This window comes from Anomaloglossus baeobatrachus, chromosome 12, assembly GCF_048569485.1.
Source record: "Anomaloglossus baeobatrachus isolate aAnoBae1 chromosome 12, aAnoBae1.hap1, whole genome shotgun sequence".
Lineage (NCBI taxonomy): Eukaryota > Metazoa > Chordata > Amphibia > Anura > Aromobatidae > Anomaloglossus > Anomaloglossus baeobatrachus.
Genome location: NC_134364.1, coordinates 58,021,896 through 58,046,114, shown reverse-complemented (window position 1 = coordinate 58,046,114; position 24,219 = coordinate 58,021,896). Strand labels below are relative to the sequence as shown.

Below are 24,219 nucleotides of genomic sequence, written 5' to 3'. Positions count from 1 at the left end.
GATAAGAGATATGGATGGAAGTTCACTTTCCAACAAGATCATGACCTAAAGCATACTACTAAACCAATACTTGAGTGGTTTAACAGGAAACGTGTAAATGTATTGAAGTGGCCAAGTCACAGCCCAGGCCTTAATACAATTGAGAATCTGTGGTCAGACTTGGAGATGCTGGGCACCAGGGAAGCCATTTCACTTGAAGGAGCTGGACCAGTTTTGGCTGAGGAATGGGAAAAATCCCAGTGGCAAAATGTGGAAAACTGCGAGAAGTTTATCCAAAGTGACTTGCAGCTGTAATTGCTGCAAAAAGAGGCTGTACAAAGTACCGACTTAGTGGGGTGAATAGTTATGCACAATGAAATGTTCAGTTCAGAAATGTTGTCCTTTTTGCTCGCTTAACAAAAATGAAAAAAAAAAAAAAATAAAAAAAAAAAAAATAATTCATTCAGTTTTAGGCATGTCATTTAGGCTATGTGCGCACGTTGCGTAACTACATGCAGTTACGCTGCGCTTTGTAGCGCAGCGTAACTGCATGCGTCCTGCGTCCCCTGCATAATCTATGAAAATTATGCAGGGGCCGTGCGCACGTGGTGTTTTAGAGCGCAGCGCTTCGGCTGCTGCCCGAAGCGCGCGTTCTAAGAAGTGACATGTCACTTCTTCCGTGCGCTTTGCCGGCAGCCCCTGCTCTGTCTATGGCAGGAGCTGCAGGCAGAGCGCATGGAATCGGATTTTTTTTTTTTTCACTACGGACATGTTCTGCAGCGATTTGAAGCGCACGTGTGCTCTTCAGACCGCTGCAGAAATTTCTGCAGTGACTGTACGCAACGTGCGCACATAGCCTTACATGTACTAATGCAAACCCTAGGGAAAAAAAAATAAATTAATAAAGAATACGTGCAATGAAATTCTAGGTTGTGAGGTAGCAAAAGGCAAAAAAATACTATGAGGGGCTGGGTAAATACTTTTGCAAGGCACTGTACAACCAGTCAGTTATGGGACACATATATTGCATATGGTCAGGAAGTAGGCACAGACAGACCTAGAGATTTCAATTAGCTTTACAACGAAAACAGCGCCACTCTAGACTACAGGCTGTATTTGGTATTGCAGCTCAGCTTCTACCTTAAAGCTCCAAGAAAGAAGCAATGTTTTGTTAAATACTGGAGAAACAAATCTAAAGTGTACCGCTTAGAAGATTTAAAGGGATTCTGTCAGCCCAAAATGACTGTTCCAACCAAGCACATGTACTCAGTTCAGTGCACGTTCCCACCTGCTCTTCCTCGATAAACAGCAGACACAGGAGCTTGGAGAAAGATGTAAGACAAGGTGGGAAGGTGCACCGAACAGTTTGGCCCTACCAAGGGTGACAAGACCATCTGAGCTTGGTCTGAACAGTCATTTTGTGCTGACAGATGCCCATTATCATTTATTTGCTTCAATCCATCCTCACATACATGTAACGGTGAGGACCCTACTAGATTGTCCTCTTAAAGACGCATTTATGAAATTATTTTAAACACAACTGTACCATCCAAAGTAGTCATCTAAGGCTGCTTTCACACATCCGGTTTACAATCCGTCAAAAACCGGAAAGAACGGATCCAGCGTGTGTTGCCGCCAGATCCGTTCTTTCCCCCATAAACTTGTATTAGCGCCGGATTGTGCCGCATGGCTATGCGTTGCGTCCGGCATTTGCCGTATCCGGCGTAAATAGCTGATCCAGCGGCCGGATGGAACGCTGCTTGCAGAGTTTTTTGTCTCTGGCGAAAGATCCGGCGCCGTGAGTTACAATGAGAATCTATGGGCGCCTGATCTGTCATATGACGGAATCCAACGACGGATCCGTTTTTGTGATCTGCGCATGCTCAGTAGCACAACGGATCCATCAAAAAATGGAAGGAACGCATGGAAAAAAAAAACCACTGCAACAGATCTGTTGCATCAGGTTTTTTTTTTGCCAGATTGTGCCGGACGGCAAAAAACGGATGTGTGAAAGCAGCCTAACCCCAGAGTCTTCTAATGCAGAAATGTACAACATAATATCAAAACCGCTCAAATAGACAAACTAGCAACTTGAGATGGAAACTGCACCCAATATCAATACAATCTTTTTAAAACATTGGCTAATTGTCAAAATTTCCAAAATGGGTGACTAAAAAAAATGATCATCTATAGATATAATCAAGAACAGTCCAAAAGTTGCTTAAATAATAAAAATGCAAATGTATAGGCCACTAATAGAACGAGGGACTGTGCCTATAAGGAACAATGATTGGCTGTCAGTGTAGGTTACATTCTATGGACAATCAAGCAGAGTACTGAGCAAAAAATACAAATAAACACATTTTGACAAAGTACAATAATAAGTTGGAATACACAGAATGGAGAGACACAAATAGCCGTCGTATAGTCTGGGTGACCTTATCAGGCTCCAAACTTCTATGTCTGCACCAAAAGCAATTGTTAGATGTGGAATACGTCGTCCTTGCAGAGGGGAGGAAGGGGCTGCGGGACGGAATTTCACGGGGTACAAAGTCATTCTTTACTTTGCATCCTTAGAACCAGCTGGCACCTTGAATTCAAGGAAGGTACTGAAACAAGGGAAGGAAATGGAGCGGAATAGGGTTCTGAGGAGTAAAGACAATGCGTACTTTGGATTTTCTAATCTGGAACATGACAAGAATGAAAACACAAAATTCATGGTCTCAGAATATGGGCGAAAATACTATAGAGTCATTTCTCCATAGGGTCATCACCGAGAGTGCTCATATATGCCTCCATAGTGTGGCATAGCTAACATATTTGGAGCTAGGAGCCAAAAAAAAAAAAAAAAAAAAAAAAGATTATAATACCGTAGGAACATGGGAAGAGCATCGGATCGCTGTAATAAATTGGATTTTGTGTTGTCAAACATCCAGACATTGTTTGCAGACAATTGTAGCAGAAGATTAAGGAGATCGGTAATCTGCTCCCTTCTTCAGACCTATGGCATGCCCAGATAAGCTCGGAGGATGCTACACTTGTGTCCGTCAATGGGCCAGAGGTTAATTAGGTTTCAGAGAAACAATTAAATAGTGGGATCAAAGCAGTGCTGACTAATACTGTCCGGAATATAGACGTATGCTGTGGATAAAGAAGCGCAGATAGGGTCTTAACTGGTGGGATATGACAAGACAAACAGGTAGGGTACTTACCTGTAGAAGTTGTGCCAGTCACAACTCCTACAAAAGGCATAAAATGGTGTCTGCTGCAGCCCCAAAGTAACACGTTACAGATGTGAAGGAAGGAAACCGGCATATGCCGCGCTGACATCAAACATCCAGAAGTTGATTAATTTCTCTTTTATTAACTCAGGTCTTTGCGTTTCGGAGGACGCAGTTCCTGAAGGACGCAGCTCCTGAAGAAGGCTGCGTCCTCCGAAACGCGTAGACCTGAGTTAATAAGGAGAAATTAATCAACTTCTGGATGAGGTCAGCGCGGCATATCCCAGTTTCTTTCCTTCACATCTGTAATACTGTCCGGCGTTGGAAGATCTATGCCTCAAAAAGGACTTTATTCTATATAAGTCATCTTGTAAGACAATATTGGGCAGCCACTTGGACGCTCAAAGATTTCAACAGGTGGTCATTGTTTCAGCAAGTTGTACTCAAGATTTGTTTTTAAGAAATCCAATATTTTCAAGAAGTGGTGTGAAGTTACTGTTTTTTCGTTTTAGAAGACATAAGAGATGCTCACCAGGGTGAAGAGCAGTGGTGGAGCGGCTGAGGAAGGTCACAGGAGGCAACGTTAGCGATGCTGCAGGCTCAGAGGAGGGAGTGTTGCGGCTCAGGAGGGTCAGCAATACTGCAGGCTTGGGGGTGTCGTGGCATGCGCCATTGATCTGCCGGCAGGCTGCTTAGCATCGCTGCAGTGGAGCAACTCCGGAGGGTCACAGGATGGGTTGTCTCGGCAGTGGATGCCATTGATGTAACTGTGGGCTCCATTGAATCGCCCGCGGTTGACGAGATGGACTTCAGAAAATGGCCACGGAGGCGGCGCATGCGCAGAAGAACTCCGTGGCCATTTTCTTGAAGTCCATTGCATCAATCTGTGCACGCGCTGACTCCACGGCAAATTTTCTTTGAGTCAATCGCGGCAACTGTGGGAGATTCAATTATGCCCGCAGCCAGATCAATGGGGCCCCACTGCCGAGACACCCTATCCTGTGAGCCTCCTGAGCCGCACCACTGCTCCTCTGAGCCCTCAGCATCGCCGACCATGCCCTCCTATGACCCTGTTCCTCTATTGCAGCCCCAGTAAGCCATATCCATATTGTAAGATGCACCCCCAGTTTTGGGGGGGAAAAAGTGCATCTTATAATCTGGAAAATACGGTACTTTGACCCTTGAGAGGTAGTCTTTTTTTAAGAAAACCCATTTTCACATATCCTCTACAAAAGTATCCCTCTCTTAGGAGCATCTGTATTACACAGATAGCCAGATGATATGAATGGGAACTGTGTAATGCTTCATTTCACCTGTGGGGGTGCTACAGGGAAACTGCTCAACCAACAGTGGAACACTGATCAGTATATAATTAAGTGACATTTCTGCCATACATTTGGGATGTTCTCAGGGCCTCTGGACTTAAACTCTGAAATGAAGTGGTTTAGTACATGAGATTTGTCAAAAAGTATTTTGAATAAGAAGGAAAAAAAATAAATAATTTAGTCCCAGGGTTAAAAAAAAAAAAAAAAAAAAAAAAGTCAGAAGCCAAATACAAGAATACACAACTGAGAAAACAACCAGCACAACAAGAACGAAACCAACTATGACAATCCTTCTCATTATTCAATTTTGAGGCTTCATCTGATAAACAAAAAGTGGCAACGCTCCAGGAATCCTCAGTGGTATCAGATGCAATTAAGAGGTCTCCAGCAAAACAGAGCATGAATCATAGTATGCTACATCCCAGACCAAAAAAAATAAATAAATAAAAAGCTATGTTTAATTTAAAGAACACTTTTTTTTTTTTTTTACAGAATGTTTTTCAAAAGTTTGCAACAGATATTACTTGAAAAGAAACAAATGTCAACTCCTCCGGAAGAGGAAATCCAGAAAAGTAAAAACCACAACTTACTTGCATTCTCCAGGAACAGAACATCCCCCATGGAGTAGGTCACATCCCTGCTTGCATATAGCTAAAAAATAAAGACAAAAATGCTTACATTTTTTAATGGTTCTCCATAATTATATTTAATCTAATCCCACCTTCCTTGGCAAAAAAAAAACAAAAAAAACAAAAACACTTAAGTGTAGGCCACCGAATCAGATCAGTAGGTCAGCGGCTCACCTTGCTTGCATTCCTCCCCCATCCAGCCGTCCATACAGGCTTTATTTCCATTGTGGTCGCAGGTATAATGACCGACAAAGTCATCCCTGGGGCGACACAGCTTGTTACACATGACTCCGTAGTAATTTTCATCACATTTGACTCGAATTTTAACATCGAAGTGGGCAACGTGACCATTCAAAACCAACGGTGTCCACTGGTCGTCTGGGTTGATGACTCCAGCGTAGGGAATCCGGTCAATTAAAAGACTTTCGTCTAAAAGAGAAAGAAAATTTAATTAAAAAAAAAAAAAAAAAGTGCTTGGCAAATTGATTAGGTCAGTGAATGAATTGCAACAACGATCTACACATTCAAGTAGGACCTCACCTCTGCTTAACACGACCATTTCACAACCCTCATATCATCTCTATCCAATAATCCAGGTTAACAATTTCATACTCCGTCCAAAATTGCCCCCTCTGATTTCAATTTCTACAGAAGACTGGCACACATTTCAAACATGAGATCTACCAAATCAGACAAGTCTTTACTTTTCAACCACCACAACCCCTCCAAATTACAGACCAATGCCCCTCCCCCATAATCCTCCTCCCCAACATTAGTGACGGAAACCTTACCCATTGTCTCTCCAAAACACAGCTCACCACTTGTGTCCTTGACTCCATCTCATCTTCTCCCCATCCTGTTTATCCGAGCACTCACCCAGCTCTCCATCCAAATCATTAACCGCTGGCGTTTTCCCTTACGCTTTCAAACACGCCACATTAACACCTATTAAAAAATCCATTTCTCAACTTAAACTCTACATCCAGCTAATGTCTACTCCTGTTTGCCTCTGAACCGCTCATTCAACTCCTACTTTGACAACCTACAATCTGGCTTTTATCCCCATCATTCAACTGAAACTGCCCTAACCAAAATTACTAAGGACTTAACACCAAAACTAACAGATCATTCTCTATACTGCTCCTTCTAGACCTGTCTTCTGCCATCGACACAGTTGACCATTCCCTCTTACTACAGATCCTCTCTCCCCTTGGCATCAAAGTCCTGGCCATCTCCTGGATCTCTTCATACTTCACGAACCATATAATGAGCTTCTCCCATTCCCATACTACGTCCTCATCCAACACATTCACTCTTCGAGTCCTTCACTGCTCTGTTATTGGACCCCTACTCTTCATCTATACCTTTGGCATGGGACAACGCAAAATCCCATGGCTTTCAGAATCACCTATATGCGAATGACACTCAGATCTACTTCTCTGGCCCAGTCATCACCTCTTTGCTGTCCAGAACCCCAGAGTGGCTATCAGCCATATCTTCGCTCTTCTCATCATGCTTTCTAAAGCTCAAAGTGGACAAAATCTAACTCATTGTTGCACCATTCCACTTAACGGCCCTACTTGAGTTATCATTTTAAACAATATAATGCTTTCCCCTGTACTGCAAATTCACTGACTCGGCATAACCTTTAACTCTGCACTGTCTTTCAAACCCCATAACCAACTCTAACCACCTCGAAACTCAAAAATATTTCTAGAATTCGTCCTTGCGCAACTAAAATATTAATGTCCTAATCAACTCCCACTTAACTACTGCAATATTCTTCTCCTGCAATAGAATTCTTGCTAACAATCTCACCTCTCCAGTCCATCCTTAACTCTGCCACCCAACTAAGCCATCCTTGATACTCATCTGCAAATCTCTTCGTTCACTCCCAATGGATGCAGTTTAGACTAACCTACCAAACTGTACATAATCCGCCACCTCTATATATCAAACTTAATCTCCCGCCATCTTCCCACATGTAATATCTGGTCTTCAAAAGACCTTCTGTGCAACACTCATACGTTTCTCACAAAATCACGTCAAAAGACTTCTCCAGAGTGTCCCCCATATCTTCTGGAATTCGGTGCCCCAACATGTCTGATTGTCAGGCAGAACTTGAAAACCTCATCAGGAAAGCTAACCCTGAAATTACCCCGCTGTCACCACCAAAGCTGCCACAACTCCCCTGACCTATTGTCTCCTTCTCAATTACCCTGTAGACTAAAGGCCACGTCACACACAGAGATAAATCTTTGACAGATCTGTGGTTGCAGTGAAATCATGGACATATTGTTCCATTTGCACACAGCCACAAACCTGGCACTGATTGTCCACAATTTCACTGTAACCACAGATCTGCCAAAATATGTATCTCTGTGTGTGACAGGGCCTTAAGCCTGCGAGGGTAGGGTCCTCTCCCACAGTCTGTTAATTATTTTTCTATACTTTACATGGTACCCCCTTCTCACATGTACAGCACCATGGAATCAATGGTGCTCTAAATAAAAATTAAAAATGAACAATAGTGAAGACCACACACAGTTGACATCAAAAGAGATCAGGCCTGGCATACAAACCTATCCTCCTGCCCTTAGGCTCTGCATCTATCAGTTAACATATCCTTATTGTCAACATATAGCAAATATCATAACAAGCGTTCGTGTCGCATCTCATCATCACATGTGACTGCCGCGGATCCAAGGGCATAAGTAACATTGAAGCTGTCAATATGGCTACTATTGGGGAGACAAAAGAATTTGCACAGAAATGTAGCCTACTCTAGTCATAAAAATGGGAAAAGATCACCTAGATCTCCAGTCCCAGGTGGATGGGAGTGTGGTGTGATCAACCATAACTTGAAAAACGGTCTACCTTATGTATCTCATCTTCCATGCAGCCAATGGGCAAAGATGAGAGATACTTTTGATGATCCTCAAATACAAGTTTCCTTGCACGAGTTAATCTACTAAAAGCAGCTTTCGTTCCGTTGAACATGTTTTTTTGGCTTTTTAAAAAGGCATTTCCTAGTCAACATGAACAGGATACAGACTGTATACCTCATTCCTGCATTCTCAGACTGTTTCGTTTCCCACCTCCCTTCCCCCTCACGTACAGAAGGATTATCCGTGTTCACGACCGTCGGGATACAAACAAAAAAAAAACGACATTTTGAATTTGTCAATAAACTCATTAAAATTAGGACTACACAAAAAAAAAAAAAAAATGGCAGCACTACTGTGTAGTCAAGATCAACGGCAAGAGCAAAGAATTTTTTGCCACTCACAAAGACAACCAACAATCACGAAGGTCATATTTAGAAGAATAGTGAACTTGTACTGAAAGACAATCAAAAATGTGGTTGTTTTAAGAAGGGATGTGTCCATTGGCCTTAAGAGGACATGTATGTCAGAGGTGGGTCAACTACTCAAGCTCCCGGCAGAGTGGAGAGCCTCTATGCATCACATGGATGCCCATTGATCTGAATTTTGAACAGGATAAGCTTAGTAGACAGCCAAAGCTCATAACGTCCCTCTGCCAAACATCAATTTAGGCAGTCATAGCCCCCTCCTTCAGAAAAAGAGGGTATTTTTCTCTTGCAATGGATTTTAGAGGTTGCGTGAACAACCGGCAGAGCAGAATGACCCATAGTCTGGTTCTTCCTTTTTTAGATCCATGGACCTAGGACCCTCGACAGGTCCAATTCACCAAAGTTGTAAACCCGATTGGGCAACTTGAACTGAAAAAGACGTTCTCCGTGGGTCCCACTAGGTAGTGGACACCACATAATCCACTTTTCCAATTAGAACAGCTGACACAACGAGGATCACGGAAGATGTCCTCAAACTAGAGGTTCCGATAGGTCTGATGACCCGACACCGGATACGACCACTTCCTTAGCATTCCTCCCTGCACTCCACATCTTACGACAGCAAGAGGCAATTCCTTCCAGCCGGAGGAAATAAATACAGAACGAAAAAAAAAAAAAAAAAAAAGCTATAAAAGCCCCAGCTTTAAAAGAAATATCTAAAGATTATATATAGCCAGTAGCTAGGGTTACTGAAATACACTGTACATCGCCAGATCTGTTTTTATTCCAGTTAATCTCTATTATGGTAACAAAATCTGAAGGGAATTTACAGGCGCGATAAATTGCAGTTTGCAACGTTACCAGAAACTTTTATTTACAGATATAATGAAGGATCAAAAAAAAAAAAAAAAAAAATCAAACATTCTAAACGCGGCGTGAGCAGAATAGTAACAGGTCGCGAATAGGCGGCTGACATCATGGTGCTTCTGTACCAAGACGCCAGGACTCCAGTCACGTTGGAGCAGAGACAATCTAATTGAGAAAATAACATTGCAGACCGGTAATTTACTTAGTGTAAGATGTAACACTCAGATGAGACAGACTAAATTTGTACCAATGGCAAAATTTATCCAGATCAATGCCAGATGAACCTATATATTAAAAAAAAAAAAAGGCAGGGGGAAATGGGTAAAAACGGAAAGAAAGGCAACAACTCAAGTCCGAAGAGTCAATAGTGTGGGGGTATGTAGTATAGGTCTAAAATGAGAGGGATCTTGGTGCAATCCCTAAAGAAGATGTGCAGACACTCATCGTTACAGGCCCCCATAAACATAAGATGAACGGCAGCAGATTCTGGGGGGACTGTAGGACTAATGTGCAAGAGCCTCCCGACTATAGATTGTCGGGGATGGGTAGAAGGATTGGTTTCAACGCCTGCTCATTTTATTTTCAGGAGAGAAGCCTCTCCTAGAGTAGCCTGGTAGCGACTTAAGGCCCCGTTACACGCTACGATTTATCTGACGATCTCATTAGCGATGTGACACGGCCAGATCGTTGTTACAATTTGCAGAGATCGCACATAGGTCGTTTATTTGGGGTCACACGTAACAATCTCACAAACGACGCAACCTCGATCAGCGATATATTGTTTGACCAAGGCAGTCGTTTGGATGTTGTGCGTCGTTGGCAGAGTGTCAAACGTACCAATATGTCTGCTGCGATCCAAACGACGAATAATATTTTGAAACTGAACGTGTCAACGATTTTCAACCTATTTGCGATCGTTCGGAGTCACACATAGGCGTCACACGCAACGACGTCGCTAACGATGCCGGATGTGCGTCACGGAAACCGTGACCCCGACGACATATCGTCAGATAAATCGTAGCGTGTAATGCCACCTTTATTCCTTTCTACTGCCACTGAAAACATAAGAACGTTCGGCCAAGCCAAATCAGGAGAAATAGCTACCCGAGGAACCAACGTAAGCCACCTGGTGTATAGCCAGCTTAAAACAAAAGTCGGGAAGTAGTTTTTCCTCTAAAATGGAACCATGGGGTTTTTGCCTTCCTCTGGATCAACATGTTCGGCACTAGGTTGAATGAAAGTCTACAATCAACCTCTCCACCACACCAAACAAAAAAAAAAACTCAGATGAGAGCTTTAATTCTATGAGGCCCAATTTGCAGCTCTTCAACGTGGTACACAAGGCCATAATGAATGCACTGAGAGTTCTAAAATTCACTATTGCACGCAGATTTTTTTTAGCGACCCATTCACGTGCATTAGTTTGCAAAATGACGTTAGATTCTGATAGTGTTAAGGCTCGGAATCTGTGCCAAAAACCCTACAGAATCCCAAGCGGCTGAAGATTGGATAAATGGCCACTTCCCCAAAAGCTGTCATCTCACATTTTAAAGGCTGGCTGCCAATCTCTGAAAGCCTTCACGAGAACTCTTTAAAGGGAATCTGTCACCAGGTTTCTGCTCCGCCATCTGAGAGCAGCATAATGTAGAGACAGAGACCCTGATTCTAGCCATGTGTCACTTACTGAGCTGTTTGCTGTCATTTTGATAAAATGTAGGTTATGTTTTTTCTAGTGCAGATCTAGCAGGGATTTGAAGGTGGAACTCTATAACCCCGCCCACACCACTGATTGCCAGTTTGTTGCTCATATACAGTGTACACAGAATGTAGGCAGTGGTGTGGGCGTGGTTCTACACAGCTCATTAATATGCTTGACTACCTGGCAGCAGACCAAGTAGTCCTGTAATGAGTCTACTGCTAATTTATCAGTGATTTTAATCAAAACTACACTAAGGAGTCCAACAAGTGAAACACCGCTGGAATCTGGATCTATTTCTCTATATTATGCTAATCTCAGATTAGGTGGCAAAATCCTAGTGACAGATTCCCTTTTAGTGGACTAGTTTGGTTAACAAATAAATACATCCAACTTAAATCTTAAGCAGTTGTTTTGCAATAGCCCAAAATATATTATTTACAGGCAAAGACAACCAATCAGGTAAAGTCAATTCAGTAGATAAAAATGGCTGCTACTTTACTAGCATAGGCGTTCTTTGTGTACGTATAGTACAAGGCACTGAGTGCAGTGTTACTATTCTTACGGGTGACTTATTAACTGTAAAACAGATAAGACAAAATAAAAAAAAACAAAAAAAAAAAAAAACAACCACACCACCACTTCCCGAAGACTAGTCCCCCGGCAGGTGCACCATTCCCATGGACCGCAATAAGCTGACTTCATTACACAGAATATTTTGGAACAGGAAGACATCACATTATCAATAACCACAAATGATCAGAGCTGGGATCATATGCAACCTGAAATACCACACACCTCCAGGGAACAAGAATGGCGCTGCTTCTACAGGGGGAAAAAAAACACAAACCCCTTTTGTTCACCCCTAAAATGAACAACTCCTATAGGCCAGCTTCACACAGTATAGAATGGTCATGGTTCTCTTGATCCAAACTCGCCAGCCACATAAGTAAATGTTAGGCTGGCGAGTTTCGGGGGTCAGGAGACCCATAAGCCAGGCCAAATATATATCACATACGTGAAGCCGAACTTAAAAACGGTGAGAAAACAAGTGGACCTCTTGAAAAAGAGAAAAATAAATTAATAGTCTAAAGATATTTATTTTACCATCAAGCCTTTCACAAGATGTAATCTGTCCAGAGTCTACGACCATGAGGAACTAGCCATTGTGTAATCATCGCAGTCCAAACACTGACAAGTATCAAGGAAAAGTCAAGTGCCGGGTTTTGGCAACCTCAAATAAATAAGAGTTGCCCTGAAGTAATCACAGGTCAAGAAGGTGCTGCTGGTATAGTAGCATCCTGCCTCCTGCCCACCAGGGCTCCTCTTATTTCCACGTAACAAATTCTATTCTAACAGGACCCACAAGCCAGATCACATCGCTATGCATTTTTTCCTGATGGGCAATCAACCACCCATATTGTATTGACCTTAACAAGAATGACATTTTACCTTTTTCGGAGCTTCCATTCAGACAAACTATAGCAACACTCACACCAAAAAGGCGTAGACAGACTAATAATTATATAAAGGGCAAAAAAAAATATTGAAGAGAGAACCTGTAATAAGGAGTTTAAAAAGAACAAAGACAGATTTAAGCCAAAAACATTTCTTGAAGCCAACTACATTTTCGGAATATATTTCCCATGTGGCTTAAAAATACCTGCATAAAGATGATGGCAAACTTCATACACAGGCTACAAGTAACTCATTAGTATCGTCCCCAGAGGTCTTGTTAGCGGCGCCTGTGCTATAAAGCTTGGGAGAGGCGCTTTGGCACCCAATACTATTATTACAGTCAGGAATGGAAGACTCATACTCTTTACTGATGTTAGTTTATAATCACAATCCAAACTGACAGATCAGCTGGAAAAAAAAATAAATATATGGGAGAACAAAGGGGAGGGGGGGGGCTGGGAAGACAGCAAAAAAAGGGGGGGGGGGGAGGAAGGAGTCAGCAAAAAGGGGAGGGGGGGAGCAAAAGGAGGGGGGGAGGAGAGTCAGCAAAAAGGGGGGAGAGGAGAGAGTCAGCAAAAAGGGGGGAGAGGAGAGAGTCAGCAAAAAGGGGGGAGAGGAGAGAGTCAGCAAAAAGGGGGGAGAGGAGAGAGTCAGCAAAAAGGGGGAGAGGAGAGAGTCAGCAAAAGGGGGGGAGGAGAGTCAGCAAAAGGGGGGGGAAGAGAGAGAAGTCAGCAAAAGGGGGGGGAAGAGAGAGAAGTCAGCAAAAGGGGGGGGAAGAGAGAGAAGTCAGCAAAAGGGGGGGGAAGAGAGAGAAGTCAGCAAAAGGGGGGGGGAGAGAGAAGTCAGCAAAAGGGGGGGAGAGAGAAGTCAGCAAAAGGGGGGGAGAGAAGTCAGCAAAAGGGGGTGGAAGAGAGAGAAGTCAGCAAAAGGGGGGGGGGGGAGAGAGAAGTCAGCAAAAGGGGGGGGAGGAGAGAAGTCAGCAAAAGGGGGGGGAGGAGAGAAGTCAGCAAAAGGGGGGGAGGAGAGAAGTCAGCAAAAGGGGGGGGAGGAGAGAAGTCAGCAAAAGGGGGGGAGAGAGAGAAGTCAGCAAAAGGGGGGGAGAGAGAAGTCAGCAAAAGGGGGGGAGAGAAGTCAGCAAAAGGGGGTGGAAGAGAGAGAAGTCAGCAAAAGGGGGGGGGGGGGGAGAGAGAAGTCAGCAAAAGGGGGGGGAGGAGAGAAGTCAGCAAAAGGGGGGGGAGGAGAGAAGTCAGCAAAAGGGGGGGAGGAGAGAAGTCAGCAAAAGGGGGGGAGGAGAGAAGTCAGCAAAAGGGGGGGAGGAGAGAAGTCAGCAAAAGGGGGGGGAGGAGAGAAGTCAGCAAAAGGGGGGGAGGAGAGAAGTCAGCAAAAAGGGGGGGGGGGAGAGGAGAGAAGTCAGCAAAAGGGGGGGGGGAGAGGAGAGAAGTCAGCAAAAGGGGGGGGGGAGAGGAGAGAAGTCAGCAAAAGGGGGGGGGGAGAGGAGAGAAGTCAGCAAAAGGGGGGGGGGGGAGAGGAGAGAAGTCAGCAAAAGGGGGGGGGGGAGAGGAGAGAAGTCAGCAAAAGGGGGGGAGGAGAGAAGTCAGCAAAAGGGGGGGAGGAGAGAAGTCAGCAAAAGGGGGGGGGGAGAGGAGAGAAGTCAGCAAAAGGGGGGGGGGGGGGGAGAGGAGAGAAGTCAGCAAAAGGGGGGGAGGAGAGAAGTCAGCAAAAGGGGGGGGGGAAGAGAGAGAAGTCAGCAAAAAAGGGGGGGAGGAAAGGGAGAGAAGTCAGCAAAAAAGGGGGGGGGAAGAGAGAGAAGTCAGCAAAAAAAGGGGGGCGGGAAGAGAGGGAAGTCAGCAAAAAGGGGGGGGGGGGAGAGAAGTCAGCAAAAAGGGGGGGGGGAGGAAAGTCAGCAAAAGAGCGGAGGAAGTCAGCAAAAAGGGGGAGAAGATATGAAACAAAGAAATAGACAAAACAGACCGATGAGGTGAGGATAAGTATGAGAGTTTTCCATTAAGGTTTTCGGAGATTTTCATTTACATTGAGAAAGTGAGACACTTACCAACTTTGGTGTCATTATCCCAGTCCCAAGCCTCCAATATCAAAGTGAAAGATCTCTGAAAAGATAAAAATATAGGCGATTAATAAATTATGATCACCAATATACATGTAATACATGCCCTAATTAAGTCAGCTTCACTTAGGCTACTTTCACACATCCAGCTGTAGCAGTGCAGCACAAAAAAAGTTTGTTTTTTTTACCACCAGTTTCGTTTTTTCCAGCATTGACGCCGCATTGTGCCGCATGAGCTTGCGTTCCGTCCGGTTTTTGCTGCATGCGGCAGATTTAGCCGATGCGGCGGCCGGATGGAACGTTCCCTGGCACGTTTTTTGCTCCGGCAAAAAAAAAAAAAAAAAAAAACGCATCACACCGCATCGGCGAATTTTTCAATGCATGCCTATGGACGCCGGATGCGGCAAAACCGCATCCGGCCGTCGCATGCGGTTTCTTCCACTGCGCATGCTCAGTAGCGTGCTGCAACCGAAAAAAAAACCGGACAGGCCGCATGTAAAAAAAACTTATGCAAAGAATGCAGTGTTTTTGCCGCATCCGTTGCATAGGTTTCACAGCCAGATTGAGCCGCAGTGCTCAAACCAGATGTGTGAAAGTAGCCTAAGAGACATAAAACATAAGGACCCTATTGCAAGAGAAATTGCAGAAGGTATACAAAAAGGTACAACGAAATGCATGGAAAATATATTGAACTGCTACGACACATGTAGCAAGGTTCATCTCTAAGGCCCTGTGCGCACTGGAAAACGGAATTTTCTTCAGAAAATTCCGCAGGGTCTGAAAGATTACTGCACCCGCGGTAAAAAACAACAGCGGCAAACCGCACCTGAAAACCGCATGCGGTTTGCTGCAGTTTTACCGCGGTATTGCCAAATGCGGGTTGGTACATGTGCTTTAATGCATTCAATGCAATAAAGCACATTGAAAAAAAAAAAAAAAAAAAAAAAAAAGTAATTTCCTTCTGAGATAGATAGCATACAGATAAATAGACAGAGTGATAGATGGATTGAGTCCCTGTGAGCACACGATGCATTTCTCACAGTCGGTAGTGTGTTCACATTACCGGCCGTGGGAAATGCCCTGTGGTTACCTCTGCTGTCTCGTTGCGAGGCTGCATTCAGCGCTGTGTCTGTCAGTCGCGGCTGGATGCAAGCATCGCAGGACATGGATTACGCCGGAGCTGTGTGTTTCGGGAGGGTTAATAAAGGGGTGAACCAGGGGCTTTTTTGTGTTTTATTTAAAATAAATGATTTTTCAGTGTGTTTTTTCACTTTACTTATGGGTTGATCATGTCAGCTGTCTCAGACGCTGCCATGGTCAAGCCGGGACTTAAATGGCAGCGATCCGCTGTCATTTAACTCATTATTACCTGGATAGCCACAGTATCACGGCATCTGGAAGAGCCGGGGAAACTCCAGGACTGCCGCATAATGGATGCGACAGTCCCGGGGCAGCTGCGGGCTGATATTCTCGGCTGCGGGAGGGAGGGGGACATTAACCCTGCCCCTCGCCCTCCCCAGCCTGAGAATACCGGGCCGCCGCTGTGTGCTTACCTCGGCTGGATGGTAAAAATATGGCGGAGCCCACGTGTTTTTTTTCTATATGTCCGTTTGATTTGTATGTGTAATGTGTGTGTGTCTGTGTGATGTGTGTATGAGTGCGATATATGTGTGTTTATTCTATGCGCCGCTTCCTCTTCCTGTCATAATGACATCACTTCCCTGCAAACCGCAGGCAGCGATGAACATTACCGCAGGTAAACCGCAAAATACCGAAGGGAATAACGCAGGAAAACGCAATGAACCGCACAGAATTTGCTGCCTGCGTTATTCCCTGCGGGATTTCACGATTACATGGCAATCAATGGAGTGAAATCCCGCAGCGACGTGCGGAAAAGTAGTGACATGCAATGGTTTTTGCTGCGAGAATCCCGCAGCAAAACATGCAGCTGTCAAAATCCGCATAGTGCGCACAGCTTTTTTTTCCCCATAGGTTTTGCTGGTGAATCACTGCAGAGATGTTATGAACATAACATGCAGCGAAACATGCAGCAAATCCGCAAGAAATCCGCGGCAAAAAACGGCAAGTGCGCACAGGGCCTTAGAAGGACGACCCAATAAATAGAGTCTTCCTGTCAGACATTTTTTGCCGCCCACACCTCCGACAATGCACCATGTTTTTATTGTTTTGCCCAAGAGCTGTTCTATTGCCACACAACAGGTCCTGAGGCTCCAGACCTAAAATGCGCCAAGAAGGGGGGGAGGAGGGGGGGGGGGGAGGTGTCAGCTGGAGCTCTATGAAGTGCAATGTACTGCAGCCTTCTCAAAAAAAAGGAAAAAAAAAATAATAAATCTCAAGATGCAAACTTGCTTCAATCATGGACAAGCAGCAGCATCTCCACGAATCCTACAGCAGCATCTCCACGAATCCTACATCATCTCGATGTTACAAGTAGGAAGTTATGCCCAATTTGGAACAAACCATGCAAACATTAAAATCAGCTTCTGCAAAATGTATTAATTCTTAATCTAACAATGCATCATTCATCATTCCAAGTGGTGGGAGGACCATCAGCTTAAATTAAAAAAAAAAAAAAAGAAGGGGAAGAAGAGGCGCACAATAAAACTAGGTGGTGAACTCCACTGATGAACATTAGTCTAAATACAGGCAAAGATTTGACAGCTTTACAGCCAGCAGCCCAATGGGGAAAGATCAAGTCTAGTGGCAATTTATCCAATAAAGAAAAAAAAAAAAAAAGTGTAAACACACACACACACACACACACACACACACACACACACACACACCTTGTGACTCTCCATCTTTCTCTTGCTTATATTTGAGAGGTTTTCAATGGGGTTCAGGTCTGGAGATTGGGCTGACCATGACAGGGTTTTGATTGACATTGATTGACCTAGCTGTGTGCTATGCCACAATGTCCTGCTGAGGGAAAAAAACAGTCCTCAGAGTTTGGGAACATTGACTGAGCAGAAGGAAGCAACTGTTTTTCCAGGACAACCTTGTATGTGGCTTGATTCATGCGTCCTTCACAAGGTTTAATCTGCCCAATTCCAGCCTTTCTGAAGCATCCCCATATCATCACCAATCCTCCACCAAATTCACAGTGGGTGCAGAACACTGTTGCTTGTAAGTCTCTCCAGGTCTCCATCTAACCATTGGTCAAAATAACATACATCCTTCGCAAAGATGTTTGTTGAATTTTCTTTACCCACTTTTCAGCTTTGCCCTGGTCATCTAATGGTTAGACGGAGACCTGGAGAGGCGTACAAGCCACAGTGTCCTGCACCCACTGTGAAATTTGGTGGATAATCAGTGATGATCTGGGGATGCTTCAGCAAGGCTAGAATTGGGCAGGTTAGTCTTTGCGAAGGACGTATGAATCAAGCCGCATAAAAGCGGTGATTAAAAATCATGGTTATTCCACAAACTATTGAGCACCAGCAGACGGTTTTCCTGATATCCCACACAATATTGTGCCGTACACAATACATCCACAGGGCGTTCTGGGTAAACACGTGCCCTGATGGCTGTCTACATCCTAATAGCTCAGATATTCATCACCACAACTGGATAAGTCACAAGAGGACAAGACGCGGAGCCCGACGTGACAACTGTCTGCAGCAGCTGTGCTTCCACCCCGAGACCACTTCGGTTTTCTGCTTCTTCTTTCCAAACCTTAACTCTTAAAATAAAAAAATTGCTTCTCTACGTACAGGTAACTCATGTGTTGACACAATTTTTCTTAAAGAAAATTTCTCATTCAATTTTGTACAATAGGAACCGAAGAGTTGGCAAGAGCAGAAGTGTGGGCAAACCCGACCGTAATCCCTTCAAGTATAAACTTGACGGAATAGATTCTGTTGGGTAAATGAAGTGTGACCAGGTCTAACTCCGAATACTTGTGGTTTCCTTGGAGTGCATCTCCTTAAGTTTACTTGTGGTTTACGCTTAAGATGGCAAAATTGTATTTTACTTGGGTAACGATGGTTAAAAAGCTCTGGTCTAAGCGTAGACATGTTGGCTGGTAGGAGGCACCAAGGTGGTAGTTTGGCTCCGATTTACTATGCATTCACTACTTCCCTCGAGATGGCAAAAACCTGAATTAGATCTTAATAATAGTGTTGAAAGGTATTATCTACACAAGGGGATCTGTGGTCTCCAGCTACTATATCCCGCACACCATCAGAGGGTAAGGAGACATGCGGGAGCCACTAGTCGCAGACAAGGATTGAGCTCATAGGTTTTCCTTTAAGGGTTACATAGGAAAATTCAAATTTCTCTTTTTCAAAACCAAAAGTTTGTAATTCAAGTTCAAATTTTATCCATTAATTTTATTGACTGGATCCTTGGCATACAACACCAAACAAAAACAAAAACAAAAACCCAACAGGAAAAGAAGACTCCCCAATGGCAATGTGGTTCATACACATTCCCAGTTCAACCAGTGACAAAGCCCAGCACCTGAGGGTGAATGCTTCTTTATCCTTGGAACACAACTTTTGGGAATTGGGGTCTTTTGACATTAGCAAGTATGAAGATGGCTCATGGAGTGGTCTATCTGGATCCTAAAAAAAAAGGTCTACACTTCACCGTTCACTTGAATGAAAGGGACATCGTTCCAGTGATGCCAGCGCTCACATCACATTAGGTCACAGTTCTGAAAGAACTCTGCAGCCCATTAGCGGCTGCCGAAACGTCACATGAGTGCTGGCAGACAGGGATGGAACGGTGATAGGCTAAGAGGCTAGTCCAGGAACAGAATCACTTTAAATTAAACCTGTAAGGTGCAACATGCACCCAGAACCACGAGCAGTTCAGGGTGCATATTGCTAATTCCTACCTAACCGTCCCTGTATCTAGAAGCATAGATAAAATGATCTTTAGAAAAAGTAGTTCTAAAGATCCCATATGATATGCTAATGAACTCAGGGACTAGTCGCAAGGGCATTAGTTCCCTTGGCTAGTCGCCCCCCTTAGCATGTAAGCACGCCCCTGTGGGCATGCCAAGCATGCTTGTCAGAGGATGGTCACGCTCACCTCTTTGCTGCCATCGTGTCAGACCCCTGGAATTCAGCTCAGTGCACATGATCCTGGGCTTTCGGTGTGTACTACATGGGTTTGAAGCCAGGACTCTTATACCTGGCTTCATAGTGCGCATGACCGAAAATCCGGGATCATTTCCACTGAGCTGAATTCCAGGAGTTGGATGCGATGGCAGCAGAAGGTGAGCAAGACCATGCTTCTGACACTGCACATTCATTAGCAGGTTAGCACGCCCAAAGGGGTGTACTGACGTGCTAAGGGGGCTGACTAGCCAGGGGAATTAACACTCTAGTCCCACGACTAGTCCCTGCGCTCATTAGCATGTCAGTATCTTTAGAAATACTTTTTGTAAAGATCGTTATCCATGCTACTATAGGCTGGGACAGTTGGGCACTGGGTAGATGTGTTTCTTTTGCAAAATATGCACCCTCTGGCACAATTCTGCACCTGCAGCAGAACCTGTAGGGGAATATATAAAAAAAAAAAAAAAAAAAAAAAAAAGCAGCGTGCACACAGCATTTTGGATTTCTCAGACTTTGCTGGGGAAGGACTGCATGAAGTTCATGGAGCACAAACTACACCAATTCTGCAGCAAAAACCGCAGCAAATCCAAGGCAAGAAACAGTATGCACAGGGCCTTAGGCAGGGATTAGCAACATGTACCCAGAGCAGCTCGTGGTTCTGGGGGCATATTACACCTGACACGTTCACTTTAAAGCTCATTACAGTACATTGATATACAGTGGGTATGGAAAGTTTCAGACCCCTTAAAATTTTTCACTCTTTTTCATTGCAGTCATTTGGTAAATTTTAAAAAAGTTCATTTTTCTCATTAATGTACTCTCTGCATCCCCCATCCTGACCAAAAAAAAAAAAAAAAAGAAGAAGTGTAGACATTTTTGCAAATTTATTAAAGAAAAACTGAAATATCACATGGTCATAAGTATTCAGATTCTTTGCTCAGACACTCATATGTAAGTCCCATGCTGTCTATTTCCTTGTGATCCTCCCGAGATGGTTCTACTCCTTCATTGGAGTCCAGCGGTGTTTAAAAAAAAATGATAGGACTTTATTTGGAAATGTGCACACCTGTCTATATAAGACCTCACAGCTCACAGTGCATGTCACACCAAATGAGAATCATGAGGTCAAAAGGAACTGGCCAAGGGGCTCAGAGATACAATTGTGGCAAGGCACAGATCTGGCCAAGGTTACAAAAGAATTTCTTCAGTAGTCAAGGTTTTTAAGAGCACAGTGGCCTCCATAATCCTTAAATGGAAGAAATTGGTAACCACCAGAACTCTTCCTAGACCTGGCCGTCCAGCCAAACTGAGCAATCGTGAGAGAAGAGCCTTGGTGAGAGGTAAAGAAGAACCCCAAGATCACTGTGGCTGAGCTCCAGAGATGCAGTAGGGAGATGGGAAAAAGCCATGTAGGATGACCGCTCATGAAAAATCATTGGACACGGACAGATAACGTCCCCTGTGCAAGAATAGTAAAAGGTCCCTTTTCAGTCCAATAACTCAAAATTCACAATTCCACCAATTATATGTCCACCCCTGTAAGAATTGTAGTCCCTTTTTACTGCCAGGGTGGAGGGTGGCAGTGATTACCTCTACATAAGATGAAACATTGGGAAGGCATGATGGAAATGCAGCCATAGATCAATCCAATTTGGTCAAAAGTCTCAACCATATATTTGCAGAGTAGAAATGTACAGGTTATATTAAAACCACTCAATGGCAGGAATAGGAACTTCATTAAGCTTTAAAACGTTGGGAATCAAAGATGTTCTTGGGGGCCTAGGCTAAAAAAAAAAAACCAAAAACACACCCCCTATAGAATGGGAAATGTAAGAAAAGTTTCCTTATTTTGCAAGTTTTCGCGTCTGATCGCCACAAGGGTCAGATAACGAGCACCTTAGCCCACCTACATACCCACCTCCGGAATGAGCCGCTCATTTACTAGAGGGCAATGAGGGAGGTCATTGTAATTCATTCATACTCCTTTCCACCATCAGATTAGTGAATCATCTTTTTTATGACCGGACAAATTGCGGTGCCAAGTACGTAGTGATATGATGCAACAAAACTATTCCCGACTATACCCCCCCCCCACCTCCCACGTTCTATTCTCTTTATCCTACATTGTATTAGAATTGTAGAAATGACGTCTTGCTTCAATGACATTTCCTCGCATCCTATACGCCAGGCAGGTTTGGGTTTTTTTATTTTTCACCTGCAGGGAAGCAGCAGCACAGAGCGGAGAGTAAAAGGCCCGGCAGCAGAGCGCTCCGTCTCAAGGTTAAATTGTCATTCCTACTGGTATGCGTTTCCTCGCTCCAGTTTCTAACAGCTTGCAGTCTCCAGTGTAGTTGGATCCCACCAGTATCGAATAACATTGCTTATTCCTGGCAACCTTTAGAAGAAAATGACGCTTTCATGTCATACATTCACAGAGTCCCTTTGATTGCTTCACTTCAAATCTTTCGGCTTATTTACACATCCCCAAATTAAAAAGGGGGGAGGGGGGTGAAAAAAAAAAAAAATGGGGTCAGCAAGTTAACTAACCTTATTAGGAGCCAGTTAATGTATAATGAGCTATTAATTATATAGTGTCAGATCTGTAAAGAGTCACTGGGGAGTGGATACAAGTGGGGGCTACAACCTGCGGAGACGCCTTATAGCTAGTGGTCCTCCTCACATCGGCAAGAGAACATCAATGCAAAATCTGGGAGCCAGAATACTGGGGTCCCTCTTGAGTAACAGCCTGGGTGCAATCACTATCCCTATTCTTGCCTATGGGCGTACCCAGCGAGGGGCACGGGGGGGGGGGGGGGTTGGAGGGGGCGCAGCTGCCCCCTCCTAGAAGCAGGGGCACACACCTATTATGACTGGTCTGTCAGGTAGCGGGTGCGTCAGGCAGCGAGGGTGGTGAGGAGGGAACAGGGCAGCATGGTGCATCGGCACCCGCCACCCACTAGTACCGCAGGGCAGGCTGAACGCTGCTCCCGCAGCCGCTCCTAGTAGGAGCTGTAAAATCCCGTCCTCAGTGCCTGCCGGCCGCTCGGCACTGCAAATCAGCACAGCGGGGACTGGACTGATGATATTGACATCATCACTCTGCGCCCCGTTGTGTTGAGTCCTGCAGTGCAGAGCGGCCGGCACAGTCACAAGCTGGGGAGACTGCTGGGAGGCTGAGCTGCTGCCACAAGTAAAAAAAGATCTAAATATTAAAATCAGACAGTCTGGGGGTCTGGCGAGCTGTTTTATATGACGGGGAGGGGGGGGGGGTGAATATGGGAGCCCTATCAGGTGAGCCCTATGGAGGAACTGTATGATATGGGAGCCCTATGGTGGTGCTGCATATGAGAGGGGAGTCCTATCGGGGGCTGTATATATATATGACATGGGAGCCCTATGGGGGGCTGTATATGAGATGGCAGTCCTATGGGGGGGGCTGTATATGAGATGGCAGTCCTATGGGGGCGGTATATGAGAGGTATATGAGAGACAGCTACTGTTGAACGATCTTTTAGTACCCTTCGAAGGGTAAAGACCTGGCTCGGAAGTACAATGGGAGAGGACAGATTGACTGGTTTGTGCTTGATGAGCGTCCATCAGAAATTCAAGGAAAAAAAAAAAAAGGTAATAACTAATAAAGCACTGCTATAATTACATTTAATTCTCTTAAAATTTTCATTTCATTCCCCTTTTCCGTTCTAATATTTTACAACCTGAACGACCATGGCTTGCCCCCTCTTCCCTAGTTTTGATCCTGTGTACGCCCATGTTCTTGCCCCTAATTAATTAGGATCTGCATTAGGTGACAATGGGAGTGTAACCGATGACCCATTATCTCCGAGCAGAGCCGCTCAGCCCATAAAGCCCAGCGCAACGGTAGCTGCAATTTTGCAGGTCGAATCAATATTTATGAGAACACGCTGTATCAATTCTAGTTGGCATTATCCAAAGTGTTTTGGTTTGTTTTTTTTATTGTCCCTGCTCGCTCGTCGTGCATTAATATTTCACACATCTCCTTGGGTTCGTCAAGGTTACATCTTACAGCAGATTTCCAACATGTTCAACTAGCTCCAAGACAAATAAGTCAAGTACGCGAGCTTGTTTGCCGATACATTAGAGAGCATTGCTCCCGAAAACGTAGGAATGAAATTTAAAAATCGCCAGTAAATACAAGTCCTGGAGTCGCCGTCTCCTGAAAAGTCCTGTCCCAAAATATTCTATACAGCAAGAAAGATTTTGGGTTTTTTTTCCATAAAAGAAGGACTGGATGCCATTCCAATTCTTGTAAGGGTCATCACTTGACTAGATTGCAGAATGGAGTTTAGCCTAGATATTCATGAATGCAAGAGTAAGCGGAAGTGCCTTGTCTTCTAAGAGGCATCTAGGTCCGGATGTATTGAGGGTAGAGCATTAGTGGGTATAGAAAAATGGTAGCATCTAAAGAAACAATTTATGTAGCATGAATTTTACTGCATTTCCATGGCTAATTTTGCAGCAAAATCTGCACTACTTGGTCCAAGTCTGCAATACGGTTCCCAGTGTGAATGCATCGCTACATTGGTGGTGTAAGGCTATATGC

At 44.4% G+C, this 24,219-nt stretch overlaps 1 protein-coding gene across 2 annotated transcripts in view; it reads right to left on the bottom strand.

Moving 5' to 3' along the window:
- The window catches only part of JAG2 (jagged canonical Notch ligand 2), a 78,134-nt gene that overhangs the window by 27,634 nt on the left and 26,281 nt on the right, over positions 1–24,219 (bottom strand). For both annotated transcript variants that reach the window (XM_075329546.1, XM_075329547.1), the window contains exons 3-5: positions 14,542–14,596; positions 5,329–5,583; positions 5,116–5,176 (exon numbers count right to left, since the gene is read on the bottom strand). In XM_075329546.1, coding sequence (XP_075185661.1) covers positions 5,116–5,176; positions 5,329–5,583; positions 14,542–14,596 — 371 coding nt within the window. The remainder of the gene's footprint in view (positions 1–5,115; positions 5,177–5,328; positions 5,584–14,541; positions 14,597–24,219) is intronic.